We start from the raw sequence: 22,681 nt of genomic DNA, 5'->3' as shown, positions 1-22,681 counted from the left end.
TTTTTGGGGACACCCTGCCCCTTCCTGCCTTCGAACTATTCATTAAATTTTATCTTTAATAAATGATGATATAAATAGAAAATACCTCTTATCGATGAACTGAAATATTTTTGTAAAGAATTCTGATTATCAGAAAATAATTGAGATAGGATGTTTCCTATGTACTGGCTAACAAGTATCTATTGATAATCTATAATTACAAAAGTATTTGTATCTTTCAATGTATTGAATAGCAGTTGTCCTATATATAAATACAATGAAGACGACTTTCGATTTAAACTTTTGATTTTCACCAAGCTTCTATTTGTTTACTTATAAATTCATAATTTAAAAAAAAAGATTGTTGGAAATCAAAACTAAAATTTTCGGATTTTCAAAGTTGTCGGATCTTGCCAAAATTCGAGGACCAGATAAGCAAGCTCTCCCCTCTTCCAAAAATGTGCTTGCCAGGTGGATCGGTTCACGTGCGAGTGTGCTGAAGCGTCAGAAAACCCGCCGGTCGCGGGGTGCAATTTAACTACAAATAGAAAAGCCGTCTTCATTGAACCATTTTTGTGTACGAAAAAAACGTTATTGATGTTAAGTACATTGAAAATAAAATCAAAAGTTTTTAAATTCATGTTTTAAACTGTTCCTGTTGTATAATAGAATCAAATAGTGTGTAGAGATCGTTGAGAAAATAAACAATCTCTAAAGGTGTACTTTCAGCTGACAGGGAGGTGAACCCAACTATATCACTAGAATTAGACAAATAAATAGATTAAATAGTAAATAGATTAATATGTGAATAGATCATTTGTGAGTAGATAAATATGTAGATAAATAAAGAAAAGATGAATGGATGAATAGATGAATATAAGAATATATATTAATAGATGAATGTTTTAAGAGAAGAATATATGAATAGATAAAAAGGATGATTAGATAAATAGATGAATATCAAATGATGCTGACCACTCCTGACTGGGACTGTAATATTACAATAATGTCAATGTCTTTTTTACAACGGTACCCTTGAAAGCTTTGTCTAATCAAGGATGAATTAGATGATGAATTAGATAATTAGATGAAGAATATTTAGATAACAATGTTTTTACCTTTAAACTGTTAATTTTCATTTGCAGTTACTTGCGGATTGCTTACTTCTCAGAAGCAATGGAGAAATTTGAGTAAGAAAAACGACGTTATCTTTCCTCTTTTTGATCAGATTAAAGTTCCAAGGATTGCGCAGTAAATCGAGCATTGCTATCTTTAAATGGATCGGGTCGCTTGAAAAGATCTTAACAGTCCCTTTAAACTAAAAATAAAATGAAAACCTACCTAAAGTAAATGGTGCACGCTGCATATGTTTCTGCAATAACTTTCTATACATTAAACCTTTAATTCTAGAAATCAATTATATAAAATTAAATTGTTTTACTTCATTCAAATTCTGAAAAGCTTTTTACTAAAAATACAGGATTATTCACAAAGGACGAGACTTCAGGGACGACTGTAAGGATTTTAACCTCGTTCTTACATTTATGATTTCTCACATTCAACCGTCGGATCATGATACAAGGTTCAGCTTGTTATAACAGTTCCATCCTTTCTGGGTAACCATGCTTAATAAATCAGAGTTAGAATATAATCAGTAAATTGTCAGCTGATAGAATTATTGGTTTCCTTATCTCCTCCCTCGATTAAATTCCGGGCAACAGGCTAAACAAAAACAAAAAATATCAGTTTTTAGCAAATGGTCGAAAGGTGATAAATCTGGGGAAAAGGTGATACATCTGATCAAAAAATGATTAGTCTGGTCAAAATGTGTTAAATCTGGTCAAAAGGTGGTAAATCTGATCAAAAGGTGATTAATCTGGTCAAAAGGTGATAAACCTGGTCAAAAGGTGTTAAATCTGGTCAAAAGGTGGTAAATCTGGTCAAAAGGTGGTAAATCTGGTCACAAGGTGGTAAATCTGGTCAAAAGATTGCAAATCTGGTCAAAAGATGGCAAATCTGGTCAAAAGGTGATACATCTGTTCAAAAGATTACAAAGCTGGTCAAAAGGTGATAAATCTGGTAAAAATATGGCAAATCTGGTCAAAAGATGGCAAATCTGGTCAAAAGATTGCAAAGCTGGTGAAAAGGTGATACATCTGGTGAAAATATGGCAAATCTGGTCAAAAGATGGCAAATCTAGTCAAAAGGTGTTAAATCTGGTCAAAAGATTGCAAAGCTGGTCAAATGGTGGTAAATCTGGTCAAAAGGTGATAAACCTGATCAAAAGGTGGTAAATCTGGTCAAAAGATGGCAAATCTGGTCACAAGGTGGTAAATCTGGTCAAAAGATTGCAAATCTGGTCAAAAGGTGATCTGGTCAAAAGATTGCAAAGCTGGTCAAAAGGTGATAAATCTGGTGAAAAGTTGGCAAATCTGGTCAAAAGATGGCAAATCTGGTCAAAAGGTGTTAAATCTGGTCAAAAGATTGCAAAGCTGGTCAAAAGGTGATAAATCTGGTGAAAAGTTGGCGAATCTGGTCAAAAGGTGGTAAATCTGGTCAAAAGATGGCAAATCTGGTCAAAAGATGATAAATGTGGTCAAAAGGTGGCAAATCTGGTCAAAAGGTGATAAACCTGGTCAAAAGGTGGTAAATCTGGTGAAAAGATGGCAAATCTGGTCAAAAGATGGCAAATCTGGTCAAAAGGTGATACATCTGGTCAAAAGATTGCAAAGCTGGTCAAAAGGTGATAAATCTGGTGAAAAGTTGGCAAATCTGGTCAAAAGATGGCAAATCTGGTCAAAAGGTGGTAAATCTGATCAAAAGGTGGTAAATCTGATCAAAAGGTGGTAAAACCGGTAACAAGGTGGTACATCTGGTCACAATGTGGTAAATAATTCTAAAAGGTGGTAAAACCGTTTTTACCTTTGGAAGAAGTTCATAAAGAAGATCTTCACATTTCCTCTTCTCCTCCAGGTAATTAGCAGTTCTTTCTTCAACTAGACTCTCAAGGTTGTTCGCATATATTTCCATCCTTGATAAATAAATACCATTTTTCAATATTTCCATCCTTGATAAATAAATACCATTTTTCAATATTTCCATCCTTGATAAATAAATACCATTTTTCAATATTTTCATGTCTATAACCTCTCATTTTCCATATTCACGTCCTTTATGCATTTCCATATCCATTTTCATATGCATGTTAATATCCATGTCGATGCTCAAGATATAGTGTCGTTCAGTGGACATTGATGCCCATGTCATTTTCCATATTCACGTCCTTTATGCATTTCCATATCCATTTTCATATGCATGTTAATATCCATGTCGATGCTCAAGATATAGTGTCGTTCAGTGGACATTGATGCCCATGTTCATGTCCATATTTATGTCCATGTGTATGTCCATGTCCACGTCCATGTCCATGTTCATGCTCATGTCCCTGTCCATGCTGCCCATGTCCATGTCCATGTCCATGTCCATGTCCATGTCCATGTCCATATTAACGTCCATATCCATGTTCATATCAATGTCCATATGTCTATGTCTATGTCTATGTCTATGTCTATGTCTATGTCTATGTCTATGTCTTTGTCTATCTATATGCCTATTAATTTCTATGTCTTTGTCTATGTCTATGTCTAGATACCTGGAAAGTAAATTATCCAAAATGTTGGAAGACTTCTGTGGATTCAGTTTCTTCAAATATGTCTGAAATTTTTTGAGATTATTGTATTTGAATACAAGGGGGCGTCAGTGTCATAAGCATAGAAAGGGATGCACAAGCAAAGTATAAAACGCAAGGTTTTTTAAACACAAGGTTTTTTTAAAACACAAAGTTTTTTTGAAACACAAGGTTTTTTTAAACACAAGGTCTTTTTAAACACAAGGTCTTTTTAAACACAAGGTTTTTTTTAACACAAGGTCTTTTCAAAGACAAGGTTTTTTTAAACACAAAGTTTTTTTAAACACAAGGTTTATTTTAAACACAAGGTTTTTTTTAAACACAAGGTCATTTTAAAAACAAAGTTTTTAAAAATATTTTTAAAAAAGTTTTCACAACATTTTGAAAGGCCTTTTACAAATTCAACCCATTATTTATTCTAAACTTTTATTTTTCATCCACTTTCCTAAAATGTTGACCATGAGAGGAGATATATGCAAAAAACGAAACCAAAAACTATCATTTGGTTAAGGTTGTCCTTCTGGTTAGTTAACTTTTAAAATTAAATGTGCAATGTTAAAACATGTTTTTGAAATGTTTTTGTGGTGCATTTAAAAAGTACAGCAACCTTAAAAGTCGAAACCCAAAGTTTTTGCGAGTTAAAATGTTTCAAGTAATATAAAAATCCTAATATCCGGTCTATATAAGTATGTTACCTTTATAATATTTATATCCGGTCTATCTAAGTATGTTACCTTCATAATATTTATATCCGGTCTATATAAGTATATTACCTTTATAATATTTATATCCGGTCTATCTAAGTATGTTACCTTTATAATATTTATATCCGGTCTATCTAAGTATGTTACCTTTATAATATTTATATCCGGTCTATCTAAGTATGTTACCTTCATAATATTTATATCCGGTCTATCAAAGTATGTTACCTTTATAATATTTATATCCGGTCTATCTAATGCCTCTTCACACCAACAGCGTGTAATTAAAACTTTCAACTCCTAATCAGTTAACTTATCAATTAAACCAAAGGGACAGTTCACGAAAAGTTAGAGAATTATGGGATGAAAAATTGATTTAAATTTGCATCAATAAGAAAGCCATTGATTTCCAGTTTCCATTCTTTCCTAGGATCAATTCGGTTCCGTAAAGGATAGTAAAGAATGAAAAACTAAAATACTTCTAGAAATGAAGGGCAAGCAAGACCTCTCGTAACAAGATGTAATATGCTGAAATTATTTTATTTGGAATTGATCCAAAAACATCGTACAATTAGGTTTTTTGAAATGCTATAATTCCTGCTAGAATTGAATGATGTGTGTTTCAGTTCAAGAAGATTCTTTTTTTTAGTTTAAAAGTTGGTGGACGATTATCTAAATCATGGTCTAAAAAAACATAGAATTGTGCAATTTCTCTACTTTGATTTTGATATTGCTCTGAAGAAAAAGAAATTTTGCCCCGAAAAAAAATATTTTATTGCCAAAGATAAAAATTAAAGATATATAGATACCTCATCTATGACTAACTTCTCAATGTCTGGTCTGAACTCTCCATCACTAAAATATCATTAATTAAGATTTATTTCTAATTATTTATAAAATTGAAATTATTAATTATCCCAGCTTCGTTAATAAATTATTGTAAGATTTTTACCAAAACAAATAAGCTCCGCCGACAATAATTATTTATGAATATTTAATTTATTAAAAGACCGACTTCTATAAAACAATTTGTTTATAATCAAAGTTTACTGTCGGTTTCTGTAAAAATATTTGTTTAAAACAAAGTGACGGTCGGTTTGTGTGAAACTATTTGTTTACAAGGAAAGCGTACTGTCGGTTTATCTATCAAACTATTTGTTTACACACAAAGGGTACTGTCGGTTTATCGATAAAACCATTTGTTGTTTACAAAGAAAGCGTACTGTCGGTTTATCTATTAAACTATTTGTTTACAAAGAAAGGGTACTGTCGGTTTATCGATAAAACCATTTCTTTACAAAGAAAGCGTACTGTCGGTTTATCGATAAAACCATTTGTTTACAAAGAAAGCGTATACTGTCGGTTTATCTTATCGATAAAACCATTTGTTTACAAAGAAAGTGTACTGTCGGTGTACCTGTGTATAAGTTTATTTATTATTTCTCTAGGCTCTAGAAAACTATCTGCTAAACCCCAGGTTCCATTTCTAAAAATATAAAAAGATATAAGTCTCTCTTAAAGAGACTATAGACGTTATCTCAAGTTACACTCCATTTATAGAGTGGCATGTGAGATTCACAACGATACCCTTTAAACCTCTATGAGCACAACAATGAAATACAAATGTTCGTCCTTTTATCTAGAAAAGTGTAAATTTCAGTTATTTTCCTCCATGTTAGGCGTAAATGCGCAAGTTAATTTAAAAGAGAAACTGAAATTAACATTTTTTTATCTAGAAAAATAAGGATATCTTTGTTTATCCCTGATTATACAAAAGGTACCGTTGTGAATTGAGGGTCATTTGAAATTTACGTCTACAGAGGCCGAAATTAAAGAATTTGAGCCGCGGCTTAAATGTTGTTGGATCCACTTAAAATCATATTCATTGTTTCAAGATTTAAGCCGGCGCTCAATTAAAACCATAGAGAATAGAATATATAGAGAGGAATTAAAAGAATCTCACGGTATAAATTTTTTCAGTCCCTTTCAGCCTGAAAGGGAGTTCAAAGTGTACAAATCATGTAAATGTTCACAAATTTTATGCAGTAGAGTACATTAATACAGTATGTTCCCTAGACTATCCATTTCAATTTCGAATTTTTTAAACTGTTAAATATATAAACTTTATAATGAATTATGTGAATAAAAATATCATTTGATTTATTGTTATAACGGAAAATCATCGTTTGTAAAGTGGAAGGCATAGAGTCTATGTGAAATGAGCATTAGTCAATTATGAAACCAGCCTATTTCATAATTTGGTTTTCTTTTCACAATAATTTGAGATTTTCTATAAAATGATATTCCAGGGCCCAACAGGTTTTATAGCATAAATATGTGAAGTATACCAGCAGTATGGAAACAGTACAACAAAATGGCCGTTTTACACTTTTTTCTAGTAAATTCCTCTCTATATATTCTATTCTCTATGATTAAAACCTGTTTTTAAAGGATTTAAGACGCGGCTCAATTTCATTAAATTACGACTACAGTTCCTTTAAAATGTTTACTCAGAATAAGGTTAGATAGACAATGTTTTTATCTCAATCTGTGGAGCAATGTTATACATGAAAATCTTTTGCTACCCAGCTGCAGTGTATTATAATAATAATGATTTTAAATTTTAAGTTTTACTTAAAAAGTTCGTCTTTAATTTCTCATCCCTCGAGAGTTACTCTGAGCCCAAAACTTAGGACAGTGTATCCTTATGAAAACAGTTTTGAAACCCAGGTTTCACGAATAGGATTTGTCAGTTTTGTGGATATCAAAATTTTCCTTATGCAATGTTATTTAATTTAGTTTTTTTTCATATTCTCCATCTTTCCGAATCTCTTGGATCAAAATTTACACAAATGTCAAAAAGGAAACTCAGGAGTTTCGTTCAACGATACTCTTTAAAATTTCGGGCTCTGTAATACTTTGCATTATGTACACTATAAACTATTTAATTAGCTTCCATCCCAAGCTTTTATAGCAAACTTAATTTATTTTTCACCAAAACTTTGCAGTTTATTTGTTTTGAAATGTTTAATAAAGTATAAAAGTTTACCTGGCAGCTATCTCATGAAGAATTATGGCAAAAGAATAAATATCTCCCTAATCAATTTATCAAAACTTTTCCAACATCAAAATATCAAAATTATATCAAGGCAATTTAAAGAATTCGATAAAATTTCCCGTAAAAACTAAATAAATTTGAAAATGTATCAGTTATTGATTGATTGAAAAGTCGTATTGAAAGTTTAGTGTTATACTGGGTGAGTGTGTTATGGTAAGATATAAACCAGATTTATTTAGATACAGAGTGAGTCAAAAAAAATCGGGTTTAGCGCAATTTTTCACAAAATGTTTTAAATTGTTTGATTTAAAATGTGACAACAAAAAATTCAAAAATTCTTTTTGGAACATGGGGAAACATCCACGAACCCAATTTTTTTTAATAAAATTTCAATGTTTTTATACCTAAATTCCGACCCAAACAAAAAATTTCAGATTTTGTAAACATCGATAATTCAGTTTATATCTTAATTTACATTTTAAAGTCTCAAACAGCGTGATTATGGTTCTTTATTTGTAAAATTTCTGATAAATTCCTTTTGAGTTCCCCCGATATTACTTTGGGAAGATTTAAGGAGCTCTGGAGCAGTCCATAGTTTACTAAACATAAACATAATATATTTAAGGAGCTCTGGAACAGTCCATAGTTTACTAAACATAAACATAATATATTTAAGGAGGTCTGGAGCAGTCCATAGTTTAATAAACATAAACATAATATATTTAAGGAGCTCTGGAGCAGTCCATAGTTTACTAAACATAAACATTATACATTTAAGAAGGTCTGGAGCAGTCCATAGTTTACTAAACATAAACATAATATTTTTAAGGAGCTCTGGAGCAGTCCATAGTTTACTAAACATAAACATAATATATTTAAGAAGATCTGGAGCAGTCCATAGTTTACTTAACATAAACATAATATATTTAAGGAGCTCTGGAGCAGTCCATAGTTTACTAAACATAAATATAAGATATTTAAGGAGCTCTGGAGCAGCATAAACATTACATATTTAAGGAGCTCTGGAGCAGTGCATTGTTTAATAAACATAAATATAAGATATTTAAGAAGCTCTGGAGCAGTGCATTGTTTACTAAACATAAATATAAGATATTTAAGAAGCACTGGAGCAGTCCATAGTTTACTAAACATAAACATTATATATTTAAGGAGCTCTGGAGCAGTGCATTGTTTACTAAGCATAAGCATAATATATTTAAGGATCTCTGGAGCAGTCCATAGTTTACTAAACATAAACATAATATATTTAAGGATCTCTGGAGCTGTCCATAGTTAGAAAAATCAAACTTGAAGAAGATCTGATGATAATTCTAAACTAATCTCTCGCATTAACAGAGACAATATCAATCTGTATCGGACCGGAGACCCATAGATGTTTTTATTTGAAATATTTTTGAAAAAATACAGTATTTCTACTATTTAAATAATTAGTAATAATTGCCCATAAATTCTTTTTCACATTTGAGTTTAGCGGTGAAGTCAAAATTGAAGTTATGTAGAGTGTAGACTGTGAAGTGATTAGTTCAAGGCACTAATAAATTTTCCTGCTTTTAAACAATCTCTTTAAACTACAATTAAACACATTTCTAGAAGTTTGCTTTAAACTATGAAAAAAAGTCTTCTTTCAGAGTCTTTACCACAAACTAGAATTTTCTAATCCCTATATCTTTGCAACCTGATGGTGTAAAACTTGGGTATTTCAAACTTAGATAATCTAATCTAATAGAATTCATGGTTTAAAATATCTACGACATTGGGTTACAAAGATATTGGGATATGAAAATAAGAGTTTGTGGCAAAGACTAAATTCCTTTGCTTTACATCATGAAAAATGTTATCTCTCTCAGTGTCTTCTATTCTATCAGATCAGAGTATAAATTTGTCTTAAAAATTTTAAAGGATACTCTAGAAAAGAATTAAATTTGTCTGAACAATTTTAAAGGATACTCTAGAAAAGAATTAAATTTGACTTAACAATTTTAAAGTATACTCTAGAAAAGAATTAAATTTGTCTGAACAATTTTAAAGAATACTCTAGAAAAGAATTAAATTTGTCTGAACAATTTTAAAGGATACTCTAGAAAAGAATTAAATTTGTCTGAACAATCTTGAGGGATACTCTAGAAAAGAATTAAATTTGACTGGATACTCTAGAAAAGAATTAAATTTGTCTTAACAATTTTAAAGGAACCTCTAGAAAAGAATTAAATTTGTCTGAACAATTTTATGGGATACTCTAGAAAAGAATTAAATTTGTCTGAACAATTTTAAAGGATACTCTAGAAAAGAATTAAATTTGTCTGAACAATTTTATGGGATACTCCAGAAAAGAATTAAATTTGTCTGAACAATTTTATGGGATACTCTAGAAAAGAATTAAGTTTGTCTGAACAATTTTATGGGATACTCTAGAAAAGAATTAAGTTTGTTTGAACAATTTTAAGGGATACTCTAGAAAAGAATTAAGTTTGTCTGAACAATTTTAAAGGATACTCTAGAAAAGAATTAAGTTTGTCTGAACAATTTTAGGGATACTCTAGAAAAGAATTAAATTTGTCTGAACAATTTTAAAGTATACTCTAGAAAAGAATTAAATTTGTCTGAACAATTTAAAGGATACTCTAGAAAAGAATTAAATTTGTCTGAACAATTTTAAAGTATACTCTAGAAAAAAATTAGAATGTTTAGATAATGGATCAAATATGTTGCTTTTCCTACTTTTAAAAACCCATAAAAATTACCTTTTCCAACATTGGTAACTGTTTGGACTAACACTGTCATCAATCTGCCTAAAGTACAGTGAGGTCCATAAAAATGTGGACTAGGAAAACGACATTTAAACAATATTTTGTGCATAATTGGTATTGATATAAATCAGAAAGTTTTACCAGTAACTTGAAATTAACTTATTGTCTAAAAAGGATGAGTGTAAATTGCCAAATAGTGGTGTTTCATGATAATTATAATTTAAGTTTAACTTACTTATTCTTATATTTATTCTTATTCGTATAAAAAACAGCACTAATTAATGGAATTAATTGTTCCCCAGTTCAGTTGGGAGATTGACTATATTAAAAGAATAACATCGTAATTCGACACACCTAAAAAGGTTAGTGGGGGGGGGGTTATTAGGTGATATTTAGATTTTTTTTAATTATCACCCACAGACTACACAGACTGCTTATCTCTATTCACAGGGTAGGCTACGTAGGCCAAGTTGACTCGGCACGACATGCTTCGTTTTTACGATAGGTTATTAGAGTGCCACAAGTTGAATATAATACCAACTAAGGGATTAAGTTTACAATTTTTAAAGTATTACTACAAATTTACAAAACTACAAACATGAAACATAACATTTAAGAATTCAGTATTTTTTTGAAGATTTTTTGTTTCGTATCCAAGGGATCCTTAAATCTCCCTGAATACAGATGTTTGCTGATTGGTCGTGTACAGTACTTGTACACAATAGATTATGCTGTGGAAAATATCGCATATTTTAGATGATAATCGATCTCTGTACCTCTCTTATCTCTGTTATTACCCTTTACTAGTAAAAAGGGATTTGTAACTGTGTCTTTGAACTCTTATTCTAAACAAAAGAATTTGATTATTCCTAATTTTTAAACGATAAAAATATTGCATTAATAAATAGATAGATCCTTAAGTCAGAGGCGTACACAGGGGAGACTTTGGGGATTGGGAGCTCAGCTCTCGAAATCTCGAATGTCGAAGAATGATTTGACTTTTGTAAATTATGCTTGCCAGATATTCACAGAATTTGCAAACCACTATAGCACGAGTGATTTTCAAATTGTTTGCAAAATGGATGAAAAAATCAATTTTAAAATGGAGAGTCAGTATTTTCTAATTTTCAAATTTACTTGCAGTTTGAACTATTTTGTTGGATAGTTTGTAATAGAGGGATGGAAGTACGCGATTTAATCATGTATCTACAATCTACATACATATATGATGTATCACTGTAGAGCACATATATGATGTATCACTACACAGCACATATATGATGTATCACTGTACAGCACATATATGATGTATCACTGCACAACACATATATGATGTATCACTGAACACATATATGATGTATCACTGTACAGCACATATATGATGTATCACTGTACAGCACATATATGATGTATCACTGCACAGCATATATATGATGTATCACTGTACAGCAAATATATGATGTATCACTGTACAGCACATATATGATGTATCACTGTACAGCACATATATGATGTATCACTGTACAGCACATATAATTTATCACTGTATACTGTACAGTGTACAGTACATATTATGTATCACTGTACAGCATACATGATCTATACCTGTACAGTACATATGATCTATCACTGTACAGTACATATGATCTATCCCTGTACAGCACATATAATCTATCATTGTAAAGCACGCATGATCTCTCACTCTACAGCACATTCTATCCCTGTACAGTACATATGATCTATCACTATATAGCATATATGATCTATCACTGTACACCACATATGATCTATCACTGTACAGCACACATGATCTATCACTGTACAGTACATATGATCTATCACTATATAGCATAGATGATCTATCAATGTACAGCACACATGGTCTATCACTGTACAGCACATATGATCTTCTAATGTATATTACATATGATCTATCCCTGTAAAGTACATATGATCTATCACTAAACAGCACACATTATCTTTCACTATTTGCACATTTATGTCTTATGTTAAAAGTTAGAATATTTGCTTAAAAAATTGTAAAATGAAATGGGTGGTCTCTCCAATGAGTGCTTATGAGCAGTCTGTGTTAGTCTGTGTGATAGACTGTAAAGTGTTTATTTACCTCAGTTCATGAAGACCAAAATCTGTGAGTTTAAGAACAAATCTACTGTCTACCACGCAGTTAGAGGACTAAAATTAGTATTATTATAAAAATTATCAAAGTTTTGAAAATTGTGTGGACAATAATTTTATCTATTTGTATGACTAACATTTGGATGTTCCTTCATAAATCTCCAAACCCCTTGACCGATTTGCTTTATATATCAATTTGACAACCCGTTTGAACCACTAGAATGGGGCCTGAGACAGACAGAGTTATAAATTAACTCTTTAACCAACTAATTTTTTTTTTGTGAAGGTGCAAAAATTACCCACGTAAATCTTAAGATAAATCGTCAATTTGCAGTAGGTTCAGTAATATTATGTTAAATACAGAGGGGAAAAGAAAGTTCCGATAGGTTATTTTTAAAATGATTCACAAAACATATGGGAAAATTTACAATAAAATCAAAATATTACAATTGTAACAATTTCAAAAAATTACCTTCAGGTTTCCATGCGTGCCTATTTCATTGGAATGAAGAAACCCAAGGCCCTGGAATAAAATCATGAAAATGAAATAATTAGTTTAAACTTAATTGCAAAGGTAAGCAGGAGCCGAGTTTAATGAATTTGAACTGCCTATAGTAAAACTTGTTTGCGCTTTTCATTAAATCCGACCTCAGATTCACTTAATGGAAAAATCTGAAAGTGAATTTCTGTTCTCCGAAAAGTATAATCTATATACAGGGTGTCTCAAAAAAACTGTGGAGTAGGGGTTTTAGTAACTGAGGAAACAATTTTTGTTCAATTTTTACAATCAAGGTGTCATTCGAAAGCTCTATATGTCAGTTATTTCATGATGTGAAATTTTTCTTTCTAGGCCTCATACTTTTTTGTTACAACCAATAATTTGAGCGTAAGTCGAAAATCGATTTCCCGGATTTTTCAATTTTTCGATTTTTCACGTCTCATTTTCATTCGTTCATAAAGTATGGAAAAATTTAAAGATGTTCGATTTTTTTTTTAAAAATCATAAGCTGTTAGTCTTAGGTTTCATTTTTAACTAAAATTTTGGATCAGCGATTATTACTTTTGAAGCTAGAGCAATCTAAAAAATATGCATTGAAAAAAAACGAAAAGAGAGCTACGGGTACCTCCGTACTAACCTTGCCCAGACCACAAAAATAATTTTTTTTGAAATTTTCTTTTTGAAATCAGTTGGTACAATCCACAGCTCGCTATTTCAATCAAATTTTTTTATCTAACCCACCAGGGTAAAAAAAAATAAAACATTTTTTGTTAATCTGAAATTACAAAAAAAAACTTTTAAAAAGTCATCACTTTAATTAATAATATTTTTACTTTAGAAATGATGTTCACGCTTTCATTTGTTTTTAGTCCATTTCTATGATAGTTTCAAGGTATTAGGTATTTAAATAGGCCAAAAATGTTGTAAGTTTTTTTCAGGGGCCTTCTAAGGGACTGTTCACGCAAAAAAATAACACATTCTCAAATGTAAACTTATGTCTTAGAGAGCACAAGCCGTCCAAGGTATCGTTTTATAGGTAAAAGCATATGCATGTTTCAACAATGATATTGGTTTTTGAAAAAATTTACCACGGAGGTCATTATCCACAAATTTGATTTCTAAGGGGTCATTTTAGGAGGTCAAATTATATTAATAGCACACAAACGTCGTCAGGGGTGTCTAAACAGGGGTAAATCCATTTTCAATCTTTTTCTCGAAAATTTGACTCCCGAGGTCACAACTGCCCATTTCGACCTCCAAGTGGTCATTTTGGAGGCCATATTATATCAATAGAGCACTCATACGGTCATGGGTTAGTTTGTTTTAAAATCTACTTTCTTTTCCATTTTCTATAAATACTTGACAAACTGATTCTAACGTTTGTATGTTTTCCACCAATTATGATCAATACCATATTTAAAAATTAAGTTCAGATTATTTTTTAGAGAATATATTTTGATACCTTAATAATATCATTTATAAGAGAGAATCTGAAATCCCAATCCAGGTCCATCTCTTCCTCTTCCAGGATATCCTGCAGTATATACATTTAAAGTACAGTACAATTGCAGTAAATTTGCAATAAAGTACAGTACTTTTGATGTGAAGTGCAGTAAATTACATTACAGTACAGTGCAGTATAGTACATTACAGTACAGTGCAGTATAGTACATTACAGTACAGTGCCGTACAGTTCTTGAAACTGCGTTACTGTGCATAGTATAAAAACCACGGGGGCAGTATTCTGTAATGAGCATAGGTTGGTATGGATCTATACAGTACCTTTAATACAACTATATATACCTGTAGGGAGCCACGGGGACAGTATTCTGTAATGAGCATAGGTTGGTAGGGATATATACAGTACCTTTAATACAACTATATATACCTGTAGGGAGCCACGGGGACAGTATTCTGTAATGAGCATAGGTTGGTAGGGATATATACAGTACCTTTACTACAACTATATATACCTGTAGGGAGCCACGGGGACAGTATTCTGTGATAAGCATAGGTTGGTAGGGATATATACAGTACCTTTAATACAACTATATACCTGTAGGGAACCACGGGGACAGTATTCTGTGATAAGCATAGGTTGGTAGGGATCTATACAGGCTCCAACAAACCTAACTGAAGCAGTACAAATGTTAATCAGTTGAAATAAAGTAATATTGTGTGTGTATATAGTGATAACTAGAAAATAATGGAATAGAGCAATACTTAAGTAAAGAAAATAGTTTTACAGTGGCCGAATTTAAAGAATTTGAGCGGCGGTTTAAATTTTAGCCGCGGCTTAAATATTGTTGGTTCCACTTAAAATTGTATCAAATGTTTCAAGATTTAGGCCGGCGCTTAATTTAAACCGGGTTTTGGCAGATTTAAACCGCGGCTTAAATTCTTTAAATTCCACCTCAGGACACTTAAATACTTAGTTTAGTTAAATTGGTTTGTTTACACTGCACAATTAATTTGTCTCATGTTCATTGGACTTTTAAAAGTTATAACTTTATTCTAAAAGTCTTCGTTCTGTTTTAGAGTTTTCTGGTAATGACTGTACAAATTCAAAATCACAAATTCATATATCTTTGCAGGCCAACACCACAGGCTCTAGATTATTAAAATCATGAATTCTGTTAAACCAAATAATCTACGTTTTAAATATCAAAGGTTCACACCATTATATTGCAAAGATATAGGAATCAGAAACTATTAGTATGGGGCAAAAATTCAGTTCCTTTATATCATAAATAACACTTTTTGCCTCAGGCATCTAAAGTAAATCAGTCTTGAAGAATAAACCTCTTATTTTGAGAAGCATATATGCTTGGGTGCCTAGAATCCGTGCCGATTGTTTGTACTTTTCATTGAGTACTTTGTACTCTAATATTTGTTCTGGCTTTTATATATGTACTCTTACTTTTGTATTATCTGTAACTGTTGTACTCTTTCTTGTTAATTTTATATGTGTACTTTTATAAATGTTCTTTTACGCTTTTTGATTAATACATTGTCATGGCGTTATCAAATCAATTAAAAAGCTTAAGTACTATTATTCAAATAAAAAATATATCTCACCAAGGTGGTCATACTGTAGGTCTTTCATTTTCTTCAAATCTTAAGAAAAAACACTGAATGTTTATTTTACTTTGAAGTCTAGCTTTGTTAATCGTTTTTAGAAAAAAATCAATAAAACTTTAAAATTTTAAAAATAGTAAAATTTTAAAGTTTGCTTTATTAAAATTTAACCTTTGTAAAAGAAAAAAAAATTGAAAAACGATTCAAAAGTTTCGTTTACAACACGTTTTAAAATCTTTTTCGATCGTTTTTAAGTTGTTATTCCATTCATCTTCCGCAAGGGAAAAAATTTGACATATTTAAAGAAAATGAAATAAATTATAATGATATTTTTTGTGGCAATTTTATCCAATCAAGTTCTTGTTCAAATGGAATAAAAATATCAGTATTTATTTTCCTAGTAGCAGACGTCTATTTAACGTAATCTTGTCTGCGCTAATTCTCTTCAACGCCACAACAGTTCCCTTATAGTATCCAGTTCTAATCAGAACATAAGAGCAAATAAAAAGCGTATAGCCGGCCAAACGGCTGGACCGATTGGCCTGACATTTTTTGTGGACACTCATGGGTGGCCTGGGGGTGTTAAAGGCTGAAAAAATTCCAAGTTTCTTTTTCGAATTTTTTTTTTCAAAATTTTTATTTTTTATTTTTCCACGGCCGGCAATGCCGGGCCCTTCAGTCAGTAAATAATACTAATAATAAAATCAAGCCAATAAGTTACACGGTGAGACCCATTAAACCATGGAATAGGAAGACGACAACGCCATTAAAGCAATATTTGTGTATTTTATGTTGTTATGAAATGCGTAGTTTAGCCAGAAGCATAAAAATCAATTTATAAACAAATTTTATAAGGTTTATTAAAATCATCAACATTATAACTAGAGTCAGTTTTATGGGTGCCATTGTACAGGAAAGAAATGGTCACCAAATTTGATAAATCCTTGCTATCTCGGGTATTATTAAAACTTTAAATTTTCTCTGATTTCCTAACATATACTTGTCCTCTATGCTCCTGTAGTGAACAAGGATTATTTCTCAAATAAGTAAAAATACTGATTTAACTTTTAACGGCCATTAAATAAGTTTTTTTTGTTTCAAATCCAAAAAGTTATAATCTCAAATTTCAAAAATCCTTTTTAAAAATAATTTGAAACTTCAATACATATTTTTGTTATAGCTTGAACGTGAACGAATCAAAGAATTCTACAAATTTTGGGAAAACGACTGAATTACTCTGTATGAACAATGAACTGCAGGCTCATTCTTTGTGGTTCACCATGTATAATCTGTTTGTCTGGGTAATAATAATATAATCCAACTTTCCTGATTACTCTCCGTACTTGTCATACTGTTGAACATTTTATTCAACATTTTTAACATGTTATATCCAAAGAGAATAAAATATATATTAGAGTGGAATTTAAACAATCCCTGAATTTTTTCAAAGGGAGTTCAAAGTGTACAAAGCATGGAATTGTTCACAAATTATATGCAGTAGAGTACATTAATACAGTATGTTCCCAGGACTATCCATTTCAATTTTGAATTTTTTAAAGCTTTTAAATAAACTCTATGAAATGAATTAGGTGAATAAAAAACATCATTTGATTTATAGTTGTAAAGGAAAATCATCGTTTGTAAAGTGAAAGGCATATAGTCTATGTGAAATGATCATTGGTCAATTATAAAACCAGCATATTTCATAATTTGGTTTTCTTTTAATATTAATTAAAATTAATGATGTTCCAGGGCCCAAAAGGTTATATAGCACAAATATCTGAAGTACACCTTGCATGCAGTATGGAAACAGTACAACAAAATGGCCGTTGAACACTTTTTTTTGGTAAATTTCACTCTAATATATATTCTATTCTATTTGGTTATATCAAACTTTCAGATTATTGTTTTCGTGAAATATAACTGTTTGAAATTTATGACAAACTTAAATTGTTGTTTTCCAATCAATTAATCAAACAATTTCCGATTCACAACGATACCCTTTAAATCTTTTTCTTATCAATTATGAATTACATATCCATGTTTTTGTCTTTAACTACTGATTTTTTTCATTCGTGGTTTCAGAAATACTGGAGAAATTATCAGAATTAAACACTTTTCAAGCTAGAAATGTGCGCGATTCCTCCCTTTAAATGGAGGATTACAAAAACTACAAAACTTTTTTTGATTCTGGAATAAAATGTTTCCTGATAAGACTACTCCGTTTTTGCCCAGGTTGTCTATTGTTAGATAAAATATCCTAAATATAACAAAATACTATAATTATGAAAAAATGAATTATTTTATAAATCCTGGAAAATAGTGCATTGGTTAACTTTTGATTGTCGTTAATTTTTTCTAATTGCTCAATACATGAAGAGATTGATAAAAACAAGAAACATTTTGCAGGCAATAATAAAAACATGTGAAAATACTTCAATCAAGTTATATATATGACTATATATATACTAGAAATTCAAGGCGCTTCGTGCCCTTCTTTCTAGGCTTTTAGGGCGCTTCGCGCCCATCTTCTATTCAAATTGTGAACATGTTCTTTTCGTTTACATTTTAAAACAAAGAAGAAAAAAATTTGCGGATTTTTAAAAAAAAATTCGCGGATTTTTAAGAATTCAAATTTTTTTACAAAATTAAAAACATTTAAAACACATTTTTTAAAATATTTAACATTCATAAACCTTCTTTGTGGTCACGTGATGTCCCACAAAAAATTTGGGCCCGATCGGTTCAGCCGTTTTGACGTTTTATTGGATACAAACAAACAAACAGACACCCAAACAGACAAGCTTAATTTATAAATAGATATACATAGTTATTCAAAGAATTGTTACTACTTAGGATCGTCATGAGACGTAAAACATTAATATGTTTAGTATAATTCTTTTTTAATTAAATGTGAAGTTTAAAAGCTGAGATATATATATATATATATATATATATATATATGTTATGTGTCAAAGTTTGACCAACACCTTTTTTAGTGATTTATATCTGCTTAAAGAATTATAGTTCACGAGAATTTAGAAGAACAAAAATATAGATATAAATATCATATTTTAACCGTTTTTTATAGTTGGTTTATTCTTTTAACTGCTTACATGAAATAAAGAGACTGATAAAAATTAAAACCTGTATATCAATTTTCCAAGTCATGGAAGCAATGTCGGCCTCTTCCTAAAATAATTACTTATTTAAAGGGACTATAAAGGAAAAATAAAAGGAGATATAGGCTGAAATATCTCGATGGCTGAAACCTAAGCATTTTTGGAGTTGATCGAGGCCCATGAGAGTTGAATCTAATGTTTCTTTGAAGAAGGAGGGTATGGGGTTAAGATTATATAACCAGGATTTGTAATCCTTCTATCGTTGATATTAGTCTAGTGACCATACCGGAACTGAACAATATCCTCAACTCTAATTTTCTAATTCCTTGATCTTTACTGCAGCTTATCATGCGAATGGTATAAAATAATTGGTTAGTTTCTACATAACGTTTACAAACAGTGAAATATCAAATTAAATTTTTGAATCTCGAATATAATCTAAAGGAACCCTGAAACTTTGATAATCTTTGCTGAAAACGAAACACTAAATTTGATTAGAAATATAATTTGGAACCTTCAAACAAACAATAATAATCAAAATGCATTTATTCATTTTTAAAATATATTTTCTTGTTCTTTTCTCTTTTCAATTTGATATTATCCATTTCTGTTTGCAGGAAACCAGATCTCTACTGTCAACTCAAACTTGATATTTGGACATTTGTGAAGCTGAGTATAAATTATATAGTGGAGAGGATAAAAGAAGGATATTAGATCAAAAATTTTTTTTTTTGAAATCCATGACAGGTGAAAACTATGGACAGTTTTTATTGATTAAAGACATTGCCAACATTAATGATATTAACTAATTGAATATATATATTCAATCTATTCGTCAAATAAAATTGGTCAATAAACCTACATACAAAGGAACATATTTTTGCTATGTTCCAGGACAGTACGACTGCATTTACAGTGCATTTTGTACCGGCACGGATCATCCAAGTTTTAGCCAGGGGTGAATTAACTCTAACATCAAGTTTATCGGGTCTCATTTTGTAGTCTGGCATTTTTTTCAGTCCTCGATAATAAAAAGAAGGGTAAGGTAGTAAATTAGAAATATAGAATTAAACAAATAAGGGGCCAATCAAAATAACGTAAAAATACCCCTTTAAAATAGATAAAAAAGATTATACCTTGTAGTGCTTGTATGTGAAAACAGAAACAGCAAGAAGAGATATAATTAATCCAAATGATACTGATCAGCAGCATAAATATTACACAAGTCAAAACTTTTAAACTAAGCCTTTTCAATTCAAGGGATTAAGTATTTAAATATATTCCACAGCGCGTTTTAATAAACTTCTGATTGGTCAAAAACAATTTCTTGATAATTAATTTTAAAGAATTATATTAAAACGATATATATTTTTGTGTAGAATAATATTGTGAGGAATATATATTCCCTGCGAGTAGAATTGGTAGAATTGGAGCAGAAACAGGTTCACACAGGGATCCGTCAAACCCGCAACTACAAACAAACAGGATTTATTTTTATATGGGATGGGGGAGGGGGGGGGGGTACTTTTTTATTTTTTAAAAGGTGTTGTGTGGGGGAAGGGTCAAGTTTAGTTAATGGTTCATACCAAGAAAAATTCTAATTAAAGTATTTTAATAAACACTCAATTTTCTAATCATAATATCTTTGCAACCAAAGGTGAAAAGCTTTGATATTTCAAACTCGGGCTATTTGATCATATAATTAATTTTTTAAATATAAAAGTCTACAATATAAGGTTCAAACAATTACTTGAATTCCAATCTAAAATCCAATTTATTTTTAGAAAATGTTTTCTGACATATATATCTTACATGAAATCAAACACTTTTCTCTTCAAACATACTTTAAGGGTTAAAAATGTTAAATACTCAAGCGTATGGGTGGTCGCTCAATAAGTCTGCATTCAAACGTATTGTTGTAACACAAGAACATCAGACTTAAAAAAAAAAAAATTGTTGCAAAATATTTTATTTTACTTCTTTGATAGGTTTCTGTTTAAAAATATTTATATATATTTACAAGGGAACAGAACTTTTCTTGGTTTAATCTTGTAAAGTATTTTTACTAGGTAGTATAGTGTAGATATAGTGAACGGTGTTAAGAATCTGCAAATAGAACTTTTCCGAGTTTTCTTTGTTTTATTGCAATCTTTGCTCTTAGCTCTTAATAGTAAATATTCTCATGTACAGGGTGAGTCCAAAAAAAACGGGATTATCGATGTTTTAGACTTTTTCCAACTGTTTTGTTCGGATTCCAAAATTTAATGAAAATTCATTAAAATTGAATGAGATACAATATAAAATCCACAAAGATTTAGCGTGGAAATCTGCAGTAAACCTGTAGTAAATACCCTACTCCAGAATGGTTTTCTAACACGTATCTATCCAGGTACAGTTCAGTTTCACTTAGCTATCAATGTTTAAACCGGAATACAAACCCGTAACTATTGATTCCAAATTAAAGGGGACGATCCTAAATCTGTTTATTAACGCAGGGAACCACACGGATACAATTTCGTGATCTATCAACGCCACTACCACAGGGCGCAATCTCGTTAGCTATCAATATCAATCGGAAGCTCGCAACTATTGTACTCAAATTAAAGGGGACGATCCTCAACCTGCTTATCAAAAAAGGGAACCACACGGATATAAACTTGTGATCTATCAATGTCACTACAAATGCGGGCAATCTTGTTAGCCATCGGTATCAATCGGAAGATTGTAACTATCGATCCCATATTAGAGGGGGGGATCCTTAACCTGTTTGTTAAAACAGGAAACGATTACTCTCTCGCACTAATCAGTGTGGAGTTACTATATCAATTAAGGTATATATTTCTTCAGTTTTGATTACAATTGGGTCTTTAACAGTGTAATTACAAGTTTTACTCTGTTATATATAACTTAGTTAAATATATTTACGCACATTGAATGGGTTTAATGTACGTATTTATAAGATAAGCAAAGATAGATATAACGTAGTTAACCTATCTTTACACATGTTTACAGCGTAATTTAAGTTGAATGTACGTTATAGAAAATTAACATTGATAGATATAAACATAGTTAATCTAGTCACAATGCATGTGTTAATCATGTTATTTAGATAATCTAGGTATGTTCAGATTAACAAATATGGGGATTTGTTACAAATTATATCAAATTTTAACCAATTAGAACTTCAAAAATGCAAATTATGTTATATGTCATTTAATTTTTGATGTATTTTCATGAATAGTTTCAAAAAGATTTCGTTTTGTGGATTTTCTTTCCACGGTTCAGAAATATTTTTGAATTTTTTTTATGATATTTAAATTTTTTATGCCTAAAGTCCGAAAAAAAACAAAAATCTTTAATTTTCGTCAAAATTAATGATAGTTCCGGTGTTATTACTCTCCCTGTATAAGAGAGAGAAAAAATAATTTTCTGAGCACAGAGACTAAAACTTTTGATTGGAATATCATTAAGCCACATAAATATCTACACTCTACAATGTTAACTTTTAAATTTAAGGATTTGAAATTAATTCTGGGGTCGTGGATTTACAAAATAAGTCAACAATGACTGAAAGAAAGACTTGGCTGTGTCCGACGCTGAAGCCGTAAAGGGTTAGTTAAGCCGACTAGTTGAATTATGAGCAGATTTAAAA

The 22,681-nt window shown here is 30.7% G+C and overlaps 1 protein-coding gene across 1 annotated transcript in view; it reads right to left on the bottom strand.

Moving 5' to 3' along the window:
* Positions 1–22,681, bottom strand: part of LOC111705906 (atrial natriuretic peptide receptor 1) — a 65,230-nt gene that overhangs the window by 3,630 nt on the left and 38,919 nt on the right. The window contains exons 23-45 of the mRNA XM_023478609.1: positions 20,436–20,500; positions 20,166–20,227; positions 19,055–19,099; positions 18,115–18,167; positions 17,234–17,258; positions 16,897–16,922; positions 16,305–16,387; positions 15,908–15,946; positions 14,886–14,962; positions 14,292–14,363; positions 12,803–12,853; positions 12,320–12,387; positions 10,189–10,236; positions 7,962–8,025; positions 7,418–7,464; positions 5,786–5,854; positions 5,178–5,223; positions 4,597–4,668; positions 3,632–3,693; positions 2,902–3,010; positions 1,666–1,701; positions 1,321–1,364; positions 623–737 (exon numbers count right to left, since the gene is read on the bottom strand). Coding sequence (XP_023334377.1) covers positions 623–737; positions 1,321–1,364; positions 1,666–1,701; positions 2,902–3,010; positions 3,632–3,693; positions 4,597–4,668; positions 5,178–5,223; positions 5,786–5,854; positions 7,418–7,464; positions 7,962–8,025; positions 10,189–10,236; positions 12,320–12,387; positions 12,803–12,853; positions 14,292–14,363; positions 14,886–14,962; positions 15,908–15,946; positions 16,305–16,387; positions 16,897–16,922; positions 17,234–17,258; positions 18,115–18,167; positions 19,055–19,099; positions 20,166–20,227; positions 20,436–20,500 — 1,378 coding nt within the window. The remainder of the gene's footprint in view (positions 1–622; positions 738–1,320; positions 1,365–1,665; positions 1,702–2,901; positions 3,011–3,631; positions 3,694–4,596; positions 4,669–5,177; positions 5,224–5,785; positions 5,855–7,417; positions 7,465–7,961; positions 8,026–10,188; positions 10,237–12,319; positions 12,388–12,802; positions 12,854–14,291; positions 14,364–14,885; positions 14,963–15,907; positions 15,947–16,304; positions 16,388–16,896; positions 16,923–17,233; positions 17,259–18,114; positions 18,168–19,054; positions 19,100–20,165; positions 20,228–20,435; positions 20,501–22,681) is intronic.

Source organism: Eurytemora carolleeae, unplaced genomic scaffold, assembly GCF_000591075.1.
Source record: "Eurytemora carolleeae unplaced genomic scaffold, Eaff_2.0 scaffold649, whole genome shotgun sequence".
Lineage (NCBI taxonomy): Eukaryota > Metazoa > Arthropoda > Copepoda > Calanoida > Temoridae > Eurytemora > Eurytemora carolleeae.
This window is presented reverse-complemented; position numbering and strand designations above follow the sequence as displayed.